We start from the raw sequence: 18,331 nt of genomic DNA on the forward strand, positions 1-18,331 counted from the left end.
AACCTACTCAAAATATTTTATGGTAAACAAAAACACTAGGATCAAAGTGTCTCATATTGAGCCTGAGGAGAACTAACCCCTTTGTAAAAGAAAACAATATCAAATCCACACTGACCTGGGATACTTTCTGCTCTGAACCAAGGGAGTGAGGTTTTCTAGAGGTCCTTAAAGAAGTGTTCTTTCATATATCATCCATCCCTTTAACCAAAATACTAAGGGGTGTTGCTGTTTTTTTACCTAGGAGTTCTATAACTAACATAGCTTCATGCAAATACCAAGAATATGCTTCAGATGTGCTTTTCACTATGTTTCTTCAGTACTGCAGTGAATCTGGAACATATTATGTGCGCCTTTGATCTCATCTAAACTCTTTTGTGATCCTCTTTTGCTGGGTCAATGACCATAATAAAATGTCATTTGCATCAAATTTTAGCATCAGTGTCAAGTGTCTGTGTTGATCTGACCGAAAGCATCCCATCCACCAGCACAAGCTACCATCAGGTTCTTGCTTTTATCTCTACAAGCAACACTTCCTTACACCGCACTCACATATGGTGTATATATGGACATTATCAAAATTAGGAAATTTTCTTTTCATGTGTAGCTCCAACCTTTTTTAATAGACCATTAACATCTTACCCAGTTTGAAACACTCATAAAAGTACATCTCAGATACCAAAATAGGAGTTTTCGGTACACAACACTATCTCCCCACAATTCAAGTTACAATCATTCCAGCCAAACCTGGTTCATTTCGTCCCTCCCAAACACGAAAAATGAATAGCTCTAAATACAGTCTAGAAGGAAACAACATTAGTGTCTGCAGATTATATTGTTTGCTCAAGTCTGATTGAACTCTAGTCAAACTAGCACAAATAATCTATAATAAGGTTAATAGAATCAAGCTAATTAGGGAAAACTCAATGTATGCTCATATTGATCATCCCGTTCTTGACCTTAGCATGAAACCTGCATGCCCATTCGTACCCCTTTTTCAACCTAGAGCCACTCTTCAAAATCTGCATTTAGGGAACCTTTGAAAATATCCCTGGCAATTGCATCTTGCCTAGATCCTGCCTGTCTCTGATTTCTAAGGGCCAGATGTACGATCCGTACAAACCTATTGGGCCATGCACACAGCCTATTTAGCGAGTAGCTAAATAGGTTTTGCGACTTGCTATTTGGAAGGGGCGTTCCCTTCCAAATAGCAAGTCTCAAAACCATGTACAAATGTTTTGCGACTGCAATTGCGGTTGCAAAACACTCGCACTTACCACCTACTTCAAGTGGGTGGTAATCCATTCTTAAATGGGAAGGGGTCCCCAGGGGGTCACTTCCCCTTTGCAAATGCATGCAAATTAATTTTTTTAAGGCAGGCAGAAGTCCCAAAGACCATGGCCAGCCCTAAAAAACTGAAACGAAAATGTTTCATTTTTTCTTTTTTTAAATGCATCCCGTTTTCCTTTGAGGAAAGCGGCTGCATTTAAGGAAAAAAAACTGCTTTATATAAAAGCAGTCCCAGACATGGTGGTCTTCTGAGCCCAGCAGGCCACCATCCCTGGGAGGGCTGGCATTCCCAATGGGCTCGCAAATTGCGAGAGGCTCATTAATATTAATGAGCCTCGCAATTTCCTACCCCATTGGGAATCGCAAACAGTGTCAAACACACTGTTGTACTTTCATTTAGCGCTTTGCATTTTGCAACTCGCAATGTGTCGCAAACTGCGAGGCGCAAAATGAAATGATCGGACAGCTGGACCTAAACCTTTAAGGGAAGCTTATTTTATATCAGCCTCAGGCCCATCTGGATAGGTCCCAATCCACACCCCTTGATCAGTGTCAGTGAAGACCCTAAACACAGCACTAAGAAGGAACTCCTGGGAGTCCTGACTGTTAATGAGAGACACAGCTCTTTGCTGCCCTAACTGATCACCATGCAGTATGTGGCATACATGTTGTTGGCTGTGTATCATTCAGCAAGCAAGTCTCCCCTGGCTTACAGTAGTTTGGACTACTTTCATACCAGCATTCATCCCTTACATTAAGGTAGGTCCCTTCAAATGAGGCAATTGCACGTGTCCAAAGTCCTAAACAGATACTCTATGCCCTGAGGGGCCTTAAATATATACTGCCTTACATTTTCCATGACGAGGGCTCTGAGATTGGGCAGCCTGTCTAACATGTGTCCTACATCATCTATGTGTTACTGTCCCACCAGGTCTGTTCTCCCTGCTCTTTTAGAGCCAAACTTCAAGATCACCAAGATGAGAAGTATTCACAATCTCCTTCAGTGATTCACACAGCAACAAACCTGGGTGGATTAGTAACAGTACCCTAAGAACTCAAACACCCAAGTGTTCTGGCATCTGTAAGATCCCCATCATACAGAAGTGGCCAGTAACTGCTTCCAACAACTGTTCCCAATGGTTCACTGGGATTGCCCATCCCCAAGGCAGTTGGGTTGAACTGGGCCAGAACCATACAGTCTGAAAGACTGTAGACTGCAAAACAGAACACAGAGGCCAGGAAATCTTTACAATGGTTCCTGATGAGTGACAGGGCCGGCATTCAAACTGCATGACACGCACTCTACCTCATTTAAAAAGGCCCGGGATAGCCTCTTTCTTGTTACATGAGAACTGCAGAGCAACAGCTTTTTTTACTCCTGGTGGGTGAAAGGCAGAGTTTTCCTAATAGATGCCAAAAGTCTGGAATTCCCTTCGCTCGATCTCTCCCCTTACATATTGTACTATTCTCGTAGAAGCAAGCGAAAAGTATTATTCTAAATTGACTGGTAAATGTGTTTGATCTGTGACTGGAGAATATAATGCTTGATCCACTTAAACAATCACTGCCGTAACACCAGCTTGGCGTATTTATTACTATATACATAAATATGGGCTCAAACATGTGCATTACATCCGTAAAGTAGATTTTGTAAAATAGTAGAAGCTGGCAGAAAACACTACATTTGACACTTGCAGGTGAAATTCAGGGGGAGTTTGTCTCAGTGTCCAGATGAGGCGTTACATCTCTTTTTCTCTCTGGTGAATGATGTGCAATAATATCTTAATTCCAAGAATTCCACTGCGCTAAATGACAAAGGGGCTAATTGACAACAAAAGTGTAAATTATATGGTAATTTACAATTGTTTGAATATATTTTCTTTTTTTTTTGCCATTCATAAACATTCTCAGTAGTTCACTTGAATGACCTGCAAGGTGGTGGTGTCTAGACATACTATTATGTATTGTGACACATTGGCTATTGGACTATTGATAATAGAGTGCTTTGGGCTTCTAATGGCTACTAGAAGCCCGTAGCATCTGCATTCGAATGTTTGCTCACAGCAACAGCTGTGAACAAAGGTCTCACAGAGCCTGAGGAGATTTCACCCCCCTCGGGCTCTGTGAGGCCTTTGTTTTACAAATTAAAACATTCTGCCCTCTAGGGGCAGATTGCTATAATACCCTTAGAGCCCTCCTTAGTGGTTACTACCAGCCATTAAAGGCCCGCTCCCTTGTTAAAGGCCTTCGCTGAATTCTGAGGCTGGCCTTTAATGGCCGGTAGAGCCTGCTACGGCGGAATCTAAGGCTATAATAGTGTCCAATTACCCACTCAGGAAATGCATCTGCATGTGCACATACACATATTTTTCCTTGTTTTTCACAAATAAAGCATAAATTTCCGTGGAGAAAATACTTCCCTTATATCTCCCTCCAACTTTGGAAGGGATCCAGTGTCCTTCCTTTCCCGGAAGGGGCATTACTTCAGCCCATTTTCATGGCACGATACTCCTGTGCAAATGAGGGAACGCTCTCTTGTGATCGTGACAGTGCACATTTTGATAGAAGACTTCCACCTTGTGCAATATGAAGGTGCTGAATGGAGCAAAAAGCTGGTGACAATACCTGCTACGCCGCCGGGACACCATGTGTAAGACGGTGTACATCATTTATTAAACTGCTATACATGATCGCTTTAGGCATTAAGTAACAAGGCAAATGATGGAGCTGCTTGGTTCTGGTGAGCCTCACCGTCATTTTGTATCTGAGCAGGTGTTCTATATGTAGTTGCACTTTGTGTTAAAGTTCATTTAGGAGCAGGGTTGAAGCAGAGTCTATTTCATTGTCTTTCTTTTTCGTGAGTTGGTACAATTCAGCAATGAGAAGATAACTCTTAATTGTCAATGTGTGTCAAAGTTTACTTGCAAAACATTGAATATAACTTTTAGTCACCGTTACAGTTAGTGATAGGTTAGGTGTCTTCTTCAATGTTATCATTTGAAAGAGAAAAGGCATAAGCATCTGCTAAGTCGATTATTACAGCAACATGTAAACATTTTGGGGCATATGTAGAAGAAAATGCCAGAATGCAGTGTTACACCAAATTTGGCAATGCAGCGCTCCCACATTTTCAAAACTCAGGGATGGGCCATATTTACAAAAATACTGTGCACCCCTGTGTTTCCACTAGCGATGGCACAAACAAAGCAGCCTAACGCCAGCGCAGGCCTCCTGCCGCCATGTTGCAAGGGTGCCTGCGCTGCAGGGGCGATTGTGTGCAGGGAGGGACACCTTCCTGCACATAAACAATCAAAACAACCCAATGCCATCTCTTTGGGTTCTAGACTGAACTTGCACCATGTGCTCTGAGGTAGAAAAAATGAAACCGAGGTGTGGAGGAATAGTGCGGCATGATATAGAGGATGATGTGAGTATGGCGTGCACAGAATGTTTGCAGGACTATAGCAGCATGGCCAGAGAGTATCTGATTCTAGATTGTAGAGTTATAGAGAATAGAGATCATGGATAAAATGATATTAACTGGGTAAGTAACTTACTCTAACTCAACCACTAAAGATTCATTTGTCAAAATGCCTCACCTGCATGAAAAAAGACTAATCAATATTTTGCTCTCTTGTAATTTCAGTGTTTGTCCAAGCAAACAAGTTGCAGCAGCATATATTTTCAGCCCATGGACAGGAAGACAAGATATATGACTGTACACAGTGTCCTCAGAAGTTCTTCTTTCAAACAGAGCTGCAGGTACAGTAAACAGTAGAACAGTAAACTGTGCTAAGGGGACGAAGTTTGTGGATGAGATTACTTTATGAGTTTCTTGGCTCATGATTCTTTTTGAAACTGAATGACAGGAAAAGGGGCATGGCAGACTGTCAGAGCAGGGTTTAGAAAATATGGGCACAGAGTCACGGAAGGCATTGTTTATTAACAGAAAAAGCACCTTGGTGTGTGCTGGTACTTTAAATCTTGACTTTTTGTTATCGATTAAATCGGTGACGGTAAATCTCTGACTTTTTGATATTGATTAAATCGGTGACGGTGAAGTCCAATTTAATGTACACCACATTCTAGAACACCTAACGAATAAATATTTGTAAGCCATGCACAGCAAAAAATTATATTTGTGTGACAAGACATGTTTCCTTAAATCAAGTAAATGTACATTTAGCGCATGTTGACTATACTGGTCTATAGTGAACCAGAGTCCAGTCGACTAAAATATTTCTCATTTTGAAGTTCCACATTATTGATCTGGGCGATGATAAAGAATGTATTTAGTGAATGATTGTAAGGTTTGCAGTGGAATACCAACAGACTTGAATGTAAAATGGATAGCATAAACACAACAACAAATTTAAGGGAGGAGATGGGCCAATCAGGCAGTAGATTTGTAGAGCACTTCTTATCACCCGTAAGGGTATCCAGGTGCTGACATGATCTACAGCGGTATTTGGAGTAGAGAGAAAGGGACAGGGTGTTCACAAATAAAAGAAGCAATTGCGAGAGATACAAAATATTGGTGTATGGTTTCTTGGCAACCGGCTTCTTCATTTTGACTCAGATAGATAATATGTATAAAGGGAAAACATGAGGAATCCTGGAAGAGTCTCCTCTACAACATCTAATGGAGTTCTACACCCACTAAATTTAGCCTTGGCAGGACCGTTTTGCCTAGCATGGGACAGACACAGGTCATTATAGATAACCATATTGGTTAAAATGGTAGCCCAATGTATTAAGTGAATTGTGGAATGCCTTAACTTGATATGAGAAGGTCTGTCTAGCAGATGTCTTGGCTGTTTTTTTACTGGGGATTATGTTCAGTCCATGCAAGAGTACGACCAAAAAGGGGAATGATGTGCCCTGGTCTGCTGCTCTGTTGGATTGATTGGCACATTTAGCTCAACCTTAATTGGGGAATTCAATGACTTCTGATCCTGAACTTTAAACTAACTCTCTTTCTTATGTAGGTTTTCAGAGTTATTCCAGTGGGATTCCCTTTGATATTTGGAGGCTCATAAGACTCAAAGCAACAGATCTTCCCCTCATGAAGTTGAAAGGCTAGGATTTCTATTGTCAGGAATTTCATAATTAGTTCCTATTGTGTCCTCAAAGAAGACATCCAGCACTTTAAGACATACCCACCTCAGAGGAGCTACCCTATGAATTATGTCACAATAGATCTCACAACTCCAGCTAATATCATCAAACAAAGCAGAATGTTTATTGTTGGAGTTTGTTAGTGATGCAGAACTGGGCAGATGGCCCTTTTAACTTCATGGTTGTTTTCAAAACGTTCTAAAGCCTTTTAGAGCGCTGTCTAAGGCTATATCACTTGTTCAAGTCCCTAAACCTTAATTTTGTGACTGGTATAGCCCGAGGTAGAAGGGCTAAAAGGCTATTAGAACATTCCACCCACTAAGGGTAGAACGTTTTAAGTAAAAAAGGAGAAACAGAAAGACAAACTTTGGAATGTTGGAGCAGATGGCTTATACCAGCCATTACAAGCCCAGAGCCTCTCCATTGTTTTCAGTGGAGCTCTCAACATTCCAATGTTCTAATACATACTTTAACAAGGGAGCGGGACTTTAATAGCCGGTATAGCCCAGCTACGAAGGGTTATAAGGCTATTAGAATAATCTGCCACTACATACATATATACTAGTAATAAATCTTTGGCTCAGCAACTTTCCCCAGAACGTGTGCACACTTGGTTTCTACACGATTATATGATGACCGGTGGGCTCCGCTGGCACAGCGCACCAACTACCAACAGGCGTGTGGGGGCGGAAGGAGCAATTGAGCAATCAAGTTTGTTTAAAAAAAAAAACAATATATTTATATATATACATACATATATATATATATATATATACTGGCAGCCCGTCCCGACGTTGTCCGGGTATGAATTGCTGCCGTCCAGTAGTATATTGTTTTGTAGGATTTCGTTTTGATAGCATTTCTTATCTGTGACAGGCCTGTGAAAAGCTCCGATTTACAGTGCACTGCTGATGCACTTAAGGGTGCGCGTTCAGTAGTGTGTGAACTTGAGTTTCCCTACTTTATTTTTCCTTGCAATATTATATAGCGCGAACTCGACAACATGGCATGAGCATAATTTACATTACAGAAGAACCCATTGATTTGTGGTAGGCACGGGGAGACAAAGCGATTTGCCTGGAATCACAGGATGTTGAGCTGATGCCGAGATTCGAACGTAGCTCCCCAGCTCTAAAGTTCGCAATTCTAGAACTTGTGGCGGGAGGTGTGTCTAAAAGTGTATGTCGGTGCTGGCCATCAATGAGAGAGACCTGTGCATTTTTTAAATCGGTGGTGAAAAAATATGAGTATGTTGCTGGAGATGTGGGCCGCCGTGCCACCAATGTACTTACCGGGGGAGGGTAAACACCCAATATTTCGCAACTTTCTTTTCGCATACCATCACTCCGCATACTTTCATTACGAAAGTACCATGACTCCGAAATGCCATTATAACGCATGGCATTACATTTTATATGCTTTACCACGCATACATTTACAACGAAATTCGTTGTAAATGCATGAATGGTAAAAGCATGTTTTTTTAAAAATGTTTGGATAAGGTAAGTATGGGTACAGGGGTATACGTTTGGGGTACTGAGGTATATGTTTTGGGGTGTTTGGGTATTTTAAGGGTTCAGATATAGTTTTGGGTTATGGGATACAGGGGTAGTTTTAGGGTTTAGGGATAGGTATGGGTTTTGGGGTACAGGGGTATTTTTAGGGTTCAGGGCTAGGTTTGGGTTTTGGGGTATAGGGGTATTTTTAGGGTTCAGGGGTAGGTTTGGGTTTTGGGGTACAGGGGTATTTTAAGGGTTCAGGGCTAGGTTTGGGTGTTGGGGTACAGGGGTATTTTTAGGGTTCAGGGCTAGGTTTGGGTTTTGGGGTACATGGGTATTTTAGGGTTCAGGGGTAGGTTTGGGATTTGGGGTACAGGGTTATTTTTATGATTCAGGGCTAGGTTTGGGTTTTGGGGTACAGGGGTATTTTTAGGGTTATGGGGTAGGTTTGGGTTTTGGGGTACAGGGGTATTTTAAGGGTTCAGGGCTAGGTTTGGGTTTGGGTACAGGGGTATTTTAGGGTTCAGGGGTAGGTTTGGGTTTTGGGGTACAGGGGTATTTTTAGGGTTCAGGGCTTGGTTTGGGTTTTGGGGTACAGGGGTATTTTTAGGGTTCAGGGGTAGGTTTGGGTTTTGAGGTACAGGGGTATTTATAGGGTTCAGGGCTAGGTTTGGGTTTTGGGGTACAGGGGTATTTTTAGGGTTTAGGGATAGGTTTGGGTTTTGGGGTACAGGGTATATTTATAGGGTTAAGATGGGTTAGTGTTTAAGGGTGTTGGGGTATTTTAAGGAGTAAGGGTGGGTTTGATTATGGGGTGCAGGGGTATTTAAAGGGAGCAGGGTGGACACCCGGAGCTGGAATGTACAGAGCCTGGGAAGAAAAAACAATGAAATATTGGGCACAACGCTCGCTTTTTTCCCCCCTAATCCCACGCCCCGCACACGCCCACGCCCCCAGCACATGCCCACAGCACACAATATGAGACATGGCATGAAGGGAGGAACGTACCACACGCCCCCAGCATTTGTCATGCCCCCAGCACACGCCCACAGAACAACGCAGACACGCCCACAAGGGACTACTTTGCGGGCACGGTTCTTTTACCTTTTAAATGTATATGGTGGGCGTCTGCATAGCATATGGCCTTCTGCTGCAACTGCCATTTCCAACGCTGTATTGGGTGTTGTGATTAGTGCTGTGGTTCTTGAGATTACCCGCCTCAAAGGTTTGGGCTCTCTCTTTATTATATTAGTACAGATATATATATATATATATATATATATATATATATATATATATATATATATATATATATATATATATATACATACATATGTGTGTGTGTGTGTTTCTCATTGGTATAGATAGAGAGTTTGGCAGAGAAACATGCAGATAAATGTTCTATACTGGGAGGCCCCAACCTTTTCAATACAATAGTGAGAAATACTGTGACTCTAGGAAAAACATCCTGTACTAATAACACATTTTATCACTTTACAATAGTGACCACATCCATTTACAATACACAAGAGCACACCCAATGTGGGATTTTCAGTAGAAACGTTAGAACAACGTTATCAACTACTTCACTTGATTGATGAAATGACCGCCAAATCAGCAGGGGTGTTTTACACAAAGAACAAAAACAATACAACAAGTCTCCTGAACCCAGCTTGCTTGCATTACCATTCAGCTATGAGATATAAATATGTTTAATTAATTGCAATACTTTTATCTTCATCAACACATTAGTTTCTGAATATACTTGTATTTTCCTATAAAAAAATACATATTTTTGGCTTCAAAATACCAGTTTTCATTTTTTGTAAATATTCAGTCCCCGTGTACCAGCTTGTTATTTACAGCAAGTACTCACATGTACTAATGCTTCACATGGACAGAATCTGATTCAAATACCCACCCTTTAGAATCATATTTCATGGATGCGCACCATAATGACACAGATGTGTATAAAATGCCAGTAATACCCACCATTATACCAGGGGCACCGCTATGCCATGTCTGGACACCAAAATGGTTAGGATGTTCACAGTAGTTATTCATAATCATTATTATGCCTGGGGTGGCCACCATTATTTCAGGGGTGAAAAAAACGAGGGCAGTTATGCTTAAAATATTTCACTTATGTTTGCCAGTGTGCGCAACTGAATCAAGAATTCCCAAACTATGTCGTGGGTGACAACAATTATGTCAGCAAGGGGCACAGTTGCCGAAAGATGAACCCCATATGATAAAAAGCAACACATATATTTGGTGGTTCTTGACAAGAGGCATAGCTTGCAGGAGCAACATGGGTTATTGGGAAAAACACAATGTCAGGCACACATACAGACAGACACATGTAACAGTATAAACATGCATAAACACAAGGATGCATACACATTTTCTCTCTGGCTCCTGTCCGGCCCACTCTTAGGTGACTCTGCTGTGGTTACTGCTGGTTTGTCTTTTTCCTGGTTCATTGCTCAGAAACATAGAATTACTAATAGAGTGGGGCCTACAACATGTCCAATCCCATTGGGATTATGCTAGTCTGACAGTTGAGACAGATAGTCTCACTTTACAGGTCTTGTAGGCCAGCACAGTTTATGTTTGTGTGTTCGCATCAGGCCATAATAGTAGCTTGGCAAGCTGCTTTTCTCTGGGTCTTGATATGAGCAGTGCTGTTTCTCTTTCTCAGAATATTTGTATTGAACATTTTCAACAAAAACAACAAATGAGTTGCACAGCTTGCTTAATAATACATTCAACTGGTGTGCCCAAGTGTCCCACAACATGATTTTTTGGGCTGTTCAAGCCATTTTCGCATAGCCTTGATTATTTAAAACATTTCATTCCATGCAGATATCTATGAACCACCCCACCCCCAAATACAGCAAAAAACAATGGAAGGAAGGAAGGGATGACACATCCTATGCCATGCAGTATATCATGCATGCATTGGTTTTTCAGAAGACAAGGGATGATTTCATTTTGTATGCAAACGTGGATGGTAGAGTATTGGTTCTTATGTTGAGAAGTGTTACATGGGCCGACAGGTATATTCCCGGGTAGTTAGTCAAAAAGCTACAGTGCCTGAAGCCTGGGGGGTGGTGTGAATTATGGGAACTCCCATCAAGAAAGATAGTCAATCAGTGGCTTCCGCTGGACTACGAATTTCTTTTCAGACAGGGGTATACTGTGAGTTATTTGTTCCATGACAATGATATGCCAGAGACCACTAACCAGAGAGCAATAGGTGGTGGTTACCTCTTTTTCCAATGTAGTGCAAGGATTGCTTTACTGCTCCCGTCATGTGCATAGGTAGTACCAAGTCAATCGAGTACATACCCTCCATAGTATGTGGTCCCAACCCCAGTATGAGGGTTCCAGCATCAGCTAATGAAAAGGCTTCTGGTCCATGTGTTTTCCCCAATGAATGGTTAACTGTGGTTGCCTTAATTCAGGGATAACAATGGGAGCCACATGATTATCCCTCTGCTTTATGGAAAGAGCCGTCCAATCATAGTTGTCCAAGTCGATGTTATGTCTGCAAGGCATTCATTACCATGGACTTAGAGAGATTTAAAACAATTGCTGAAATCTGTTTACTTTTCAGGGTGCCTTATTGCCCAGATGCCCTCCTCTTTTCTTGTTTTTCGATCTGTGTACTGGCTTGAAGGCCTGGGCGGTAAATTCCGTTCCGTTTGCGGAATTTGGGTAATTTCGTGTCCGCGGAGAACGCGGAATTACCAAAAATTCCGCGATCTGCAGCTTCGCGGAATTTGTTGCTTGTTCGTGCTTTCAAAATGCGTGTTCGCAAGATATTTCTCCCCAAGCACGCAAACAGAGTTCGCGAACAGGAAAAAAGCATTGCGAACGGGCTGAATAAGCAATTCCGCATGTTCGCTGAACTTTTGCGTGCTCGCTGAGATTTTTTACCGTTTCGCTGAGCTTTGCGTAGCGTGACTATGCAAATTCCATCCACCCCTGGCTTGTAGAAGACCAGAGTTGTTTTGCTTAAAGAGTTCACACCTTGTTCTCCTAGCCAGACTCAATGCACCACAACATGGCACCCATGTTATCACATGTTACATAGTGGTGTGGATGCAGGGCTGATCAGGTACCCTGCCCTGACCCTAATCTGATTATGCTGGTGCCCTAGGATGCTCCCCCAGCTCTACTATCCAGGGAGTTTTTCTCCAAAGGAGTCACAGGGGAGGAAATCTCCTCTGGGCCCAAAGAAAGAGACACACTGTCCACAGGTCCAGACCTGAGTTCACTGAGTCCAGCATGGGGCCTCAGACATACTTGCTGGTAGTAGGCCCTGTAGAGTGGTGCGGGAACACTAAGGCAGGAGCCACTCTCTGCCGAGGGCTAAAGAGCCATGTCTGCCTCATCCAAGGTCAGAGCACAGCTGCAGTTAGGGAGCTGAAATGGAGTGTGCTGATGGTGATTGCAGCAGCTCAAGGCCTGCACTGTGATGGAGTACTGCTGAGGTTCGCCACTCTGGGAAACCTCCTCCAAGGCTGTATTCTACTCTCCATGTCCCAAGGTCTGAAGCACAGAAGGTAAATGTACCTAAAAAGGGGGCTTTAAGTGTTTAATGGGCTAAATCAGAGAGGGGTGAAAAAGTACTACATCCTACTCCATTCCCACCTGGGCAATGCAGCAGTGCTATTTTTAAAGCTGCAAACACTCTGACTGATGTAATGGGCTGAATTTTACTTTGGAAGGGTACTTCAAGGGTATTGGTGAGTTACTAGTAGCTCCCGAGGTAATCGTTTGAGGCCTATTATCTATACAACGATAATTTGGTTTATGTGACAGACTTTCAGCCATCCCTCTCTAATGACAGCAATATTTTAAGTTCATATAGAGTCTTTCTATCTGGGAAAAGCAGATCTAACAGCCTCAGTTTGCAGATTTTTTTACCAGGTTTTTTGTTTTTGTTTTGAGTTTGTGAGAAATATGAATAGCAAATCATTTATTACTACTTTTAGCAAATGATAAACTTACACTTACACTTGGATGTGCCTAGGGTTTTAGTCCCATATGTACTCTGAAATTCGATTTTGTGATTCCCTGATAGAAAATCCATAGAATGAATCGCAAAACAGGATGTATGTAAACTGCGATTTCCTAATAGTGATTATTATGGAGTCACATTCGCTATTTGGAAATTGACAATTTAGGAAATTGCTAAATAGGGAAACGGTGCTCTCTGTACGCAGAATGATGGTGTCAGACCAGGGAGTTTTTAAATATAGGGTGTGTCCACAACCCAGAGGCCTATGCCAGAGGTAAGGAGTGCCCCTGCATCACCACTGCCACTAAATTGCACCATCGAAGGAGAAGGCCATGGTCTAAGAGGATGGGAGCAAGAACTCACGGTCCAGAAAGCACAACGTTAGGTTTACTGAGAAGGAGCTGTAGCTCCTGCCAAAAAAGGAGTGGCCCATATGGACCACCTATTTGGCCAGGCCTTCTTCTCTGTGCCAGAGAGCCAAATAACTCAGTTCCAGACCAGCATCCTGGAGAAGTTGAACTCCCTAGGAGTCAACCAGAGGACCATCCCTGAGATCCGCAAAAGGTGATACGACCTGAGGTCTCATATGAAGGAGAAGGTGGCCTGCAGGATGGCAAAGGATGTGAAACTGGTGGAGGACCACTAACACACCCCCATACAACTCCCATGGAGACACTGATAGAGGGGACCCTGGAACTATAGGGGAAACATCCTTTACATCGCGGTGATTACACCGCGATGCAATTAGAACGCTGCCATTACAACGCAAGCGTTACATCGACTTGCACTGGAGGGCGCTATAACCTAAGCAATAGTAAGATTTACTATTCCAACACCTTCCCTACTGTACGTAGGCTGGTGTTGGAATAGTAAATCTTACTACTCCTAAGTCCAGCGCCCTCCAGCGCAAGTCGTAATGACTTGCGTTGTAAAAACTGCAATGTTAAATACCGCGATCATTTTGATCGTGTTGTAACATCACGTATTCGAACTATAGAGTGTGATGGGAGTAGGTGCCATCTTCCCATTACTTACCTAATAAAACAGAATTTTAGTAAATCCATATATCATCCACACATTAGCTCCATTGAGATGTTAGCCACACCCTGGCAAAGCATTAGGGGAGTTGTAAGCTGAACTGTGTGTTTATTACTACCCTAAACATATCCCTACACAGTTAAGAAGTCACAAACTCATGAAACAGAGTTACAACATCATTGTGGCCAAACTGCAGCAATTTATTTACACTTACTATTTACATGCATTTACTCAGATTACAGCCCAGATGTGCTAGGTCCCATTGCAGCCGAAGAGCCTACTGACACTGATGTGGTCATGCAGGACACAACACCACCAAAAACTCCACCCATCACCCCAACTCCTACTGGATGAATGGCAACCATCTCGCTGCTGCCACAATTTGTGGACAGTGAGGAGAGTCAATCACAGAGCAGGGATACCACAACATCGGAGGCCAGGATGCACAGACTGCACAGAGGGCCAAGATCAGCAGTCCATAATGAGAATGTGTCTGAAGGCATGTTGGATAGTGCTCCTGTGTATGGTGGGTTGGAGAGGTCCATCATCTCTGTACATTACCTGCAGACAAAACAGATACGGACAGTTAGTGAGCAGCTGCAATGTATGTATAAGTTGCTGCAGAACTTGGAGAAAGGGTAGGACTGTTGGCTAGCGGCAAAAGGTAAGGGAGCACTATGTGCAGAAACAGAGGCACAGGCAGTACCTGGCAAGGTTTGATTCATTCACATGGTCTCTCAACCACCAGGTAGGAGCCACAACAATGCTAGCAAGGCAGACTGTGAACATTCAAACTGACATGGGGCACTGCTGGCAGGACGTTGTATGTGGCCTCTTGCAAGTGACCACAGCCCTAAAGAACATCCAGACCCTCAACCTCTGTGTCCCCAACATCCTGCCCCCACCTGAGAGTGAAGAGGACTCTAGCCTCAGTGGCAAAATCCACTCAGGAGGCATGCAGTACCAGGCGTTCATGCAGACACACAACCGAGACTGGCATGTCACCAGTCCCACACCCCAATGTTGCTGACAAAGCACCCAACCGCAGAGGCAGAAAGAAGTGAAGCACTGTAGACTCAGAGGTATAAGTCACCTTTGTTTTGTATCACATTTGTTTATAATATACTAACAATGTTACATTCACAATAATACAGTCAATCCTTGTGTGTTACAATATTGTTCCTACCTGAATAAAAGTTGGTGTTTTGGTTAAGGACCAAGCATTAGCATCAAGAATGATGTCTTATTTGATAATATAATTTTTCTTACCTAAGAAACAGTTGGGGATCTCCGTGCATTGTGCACATCCCTCTGCTGCATGTGTAGGCTTCTGCTGCACCTGTATCGGCGGTAACTCATCGTCAGAGTTAGCATCTGGCTCGGGGGATGTCATCCAGACCCTTCTTCATTGCAATATTGTGCAGTATGGCACCAGATCTTGCAGCATGTATCTGGTTTGTACAACAGTGCCCCACCGGTTTAGTGCAGGCCGAGGAAGCGGGACATCGGAATCCCAAAGGTCCGCGCAATTTTAATTTTTTAAAATTTATTTAATGTGATTTTATATAGCGTGAACATTACCCGAAGGTGTCAGAGCGCTTTACAAAAGAACCAGTTGCGTTACATAAGGACTTTGGATTACAAGAGTTACATACGAGATACAAACAGAAACATTTGCAAATGTACAAGTTGTAAAGTAACTCAAGGAGGAGATATAAACAAGAAAAAATTGCAAATGTACAAGTTGTAAAGTCACTCAAGAAAGAGATACAAACGGAAAACTCTAAAATCAGATGGTAGTAAGTACAAAGGTCTACTACATATACTAGTGGTTAGAGTTCTATATATTCAAATAATAAGTTCACTTAGGATTACATTTTAATAGCGATTAGGCTTGGACAATTAAATATATATATATATATATATATATATATATATATATATATTTTATGAGTTACAGAAGCATGGCTCAGGCATAGGGAAAAAAGCAGGCAAGGGGAGAGAAATTCAGGGGAGAGAGGAAAGGAATAAGGGAGGTAGAAAGAGTGAGGGGGAAGAGGTAGGGGTGGGGGTGATAAGTGATGGGATCTGCTCTGTCCATGCTGGACCCCCAGATCCCCCCGCCCTGACCCAATGCAGTGCATGGCCCGCTCCTCGAAGCCAACCCGGGCCAGGCCCATAAAGCCACCATCTTGAGTGAGACAGACTGCAGGGAAGATCATTCCAGGGAGCACAACTTGCTGAGATAAGGTCCCCAGAGCCGTCGCTTTATGATCGGAATACGTTGCACCGCATGAGAAATGTTTTATGTGGCTTCAGGAGTCGTCTGGGCCAGCCAACATGATGGCGGTTCAATGGAGCTTAAAGAGATGCCGCCATCTTCTTCATCGCATCAAGCCACGCCACATACAACAAGGGCCCATATATCACCGCGATCCCTAGGTCCTGCTCCTCACTGGGGCTTGGCAATCCTCCCACCCGCACTCCTCACTCACCGCCTCCTGCTGCTCGTGTTCTGTGAGGTGAGCGCAGGGGGCACTACAGCACAATACCGGCCGCTCTGGCCCGCATCACCCGGTCAGCGGTCTCTGCCCCAATACCATAGTCAGTTCTGTGCTCTCTACTCAGGAAGGGCCTCACCGTAGAATCCGCCCGCCTGGGCCCCCGGGCTGTTCTCTGTAGTTCCGTACCAGCCAACAGCTCCTTGTCCTCCCTCATTTCTGCACAGATGCCCGCACACTCACCTCTTCGACGTCTGCCTGCATATCGTTATGCAGGGAGATCAAGACTTCCTTCTGTCTCCGGCGGGCCTCGTGCTGCTGCCCCACGGACCCTCATGTCTCCGCATCACCGTCGCAATGATGGCGCATGTTGCCCTGTGCGCCCAGTTGAATTGCCTCTCAGTTATTTGTCTTGAGTCAGGTACAGTGTGAGCAGCCAGGGCCATAACATATAAGCACTGTCACCTTAAGAGCATGAGAAGTAAAACCATTAATTCACATTACACACACCATGCTGGGCACTATATAAATTGAGTGTGGAATTATCTTACCAAGTAGGAAACCATCGTCAAATTCACACTGTGACAGTAGGTTGTGGATTGCAGTGTGGCAGAACATGAATGAGTCGTGGGTGCTGCCTGGGAATCTTGCCACAAGGTCTGTTATGATGCAGGAGGCGTCACACACTACCTGCACATTGAGTCAGTGTGAACTGTTCCTGTTCATGTAGATTTATTATTAAGAAATCCCTATTTGCGATTTCCTAGTTTGCGAATTGCAAAATGCGATTTCTACTGTGTAGAAGTCACATTTTGTGATGCCGCATATGCCTTTCATACATACTTGAAAGGCTATTTCGCATGTTTTAAGTACCTGAAATAGAGATTCGAATAATTTAGAAATGCAAAATTCTTTCATACATATAGGCCCAAGTGTACTAAGTATCCATATACAATCGTCCCATACACTTAATTGAAAATATTCACATTGTAGTACAACTACATGGGAGCATCTGCAGGAAATTAAGCTTCGTCATCCTCTTTGTTTTACTAAAAAACAAAATCCCTTAGGTCTCAATAGGTACAGCTATGGGCCTTGCTGTCATGATTGGCAGCATAGAGAAACACTCAAAAGAAGATCTAATCTGTCAAATTTCCAGAGCTTAAAAATAAATCTTGAGATGTAACAATATTGATTTCTTTGTGCATTTTTTTGTGAAGATTGATAAAAACCGAAACTTTGTGACTCCCATAATATGTCTGTGCTTGTGCATTTAACATACAGCATCAATTCTAGAATTCCCCATTTCTCTTTTCTTTAACTTTGTAGTACAGTCAAAGGTGACAGTATGAAGAAAAAAAGGCTGTGTGTCATTAGACAGGCCAATACTAAGAACTCGCTCCCATACTCAGTTATAATTCATAGCTGTACTCGTGGGAAGCCCTGGACCCTCTGTGGAGTTAATGCATCTCCACTGTAGCCTGCTGAGAGCACCCTGCCCCTCCCACCATCTGTGCTTTCACTTATGTGCACCCCCTGCTGGGCACCCCGCTGCCTCTCTCCTGCCTTCTATATCTCCCTTCTGCCTGTTCGCTCTCGCTTTCGCCGTGGATCTTCTCCCCCCACCCCTTTCGCTCTTCGCTGAGCTCTCTCAATGACAAAGCTGCCAGTGACTGCATGCTTTTAAAGGTTGCGGTGTACTGTTAATTTTTTTCTGCATTTTCCTTTATATTTCAAAGAGAATGCTTTTTCTAAAACAGTCGATTTCCAATTTATTCCACACTGGACTACTTTGTAGTGCTTGTACTTTGGTTTAAGGAGGTTGGGTGGCAGTATATGTTAGGGCCACATTTCAAAGC

The 18,331-nt window shown here is 43.1% G+C and overlaps 1 protein-coding gene across 4 annotated transcripts in view; it reads left to right on the forward strand.

Moving 5' to 3' along the window:
- The window catches only part of ZNF521 (zinc finger protein 521), a 671,937-nt gene that overhangs the window by 589,266 nt on the left and 64,340 nt on the right, over nt 1-18,331 (forward strand). For all 4 annotated transcript variants that reach the window (XM_078687407.1, XM_078687409.1, XM_078687406.1 and 1 more), the window contains one exon: nt 4,934-5,049. In XM_078687407.1, coding sequence (XP_078543533.1) covers nt 4,934-5,049 — 116 coding nt within the window. The remainder of the gene's footprint in view (nt 1-4,933; nt 5,050-18,331) is intronic.

The sequence above is a fragment of the Lissotriton helveticus genome, chromosome 4_1 (genome assembly GCF_964261635.1).
Source record: "Lissotriton helveticus chromosome 4_1, aLisHel1.1, whole genome shotgun sequence".
NCBI classification, from domain to species: domain Eukaryota; kingdom Metazoa; phylum Chordata; class Amphibia; order Caudata; family Salamandridae; genus Lissotriton; species Lissotriton helveticus.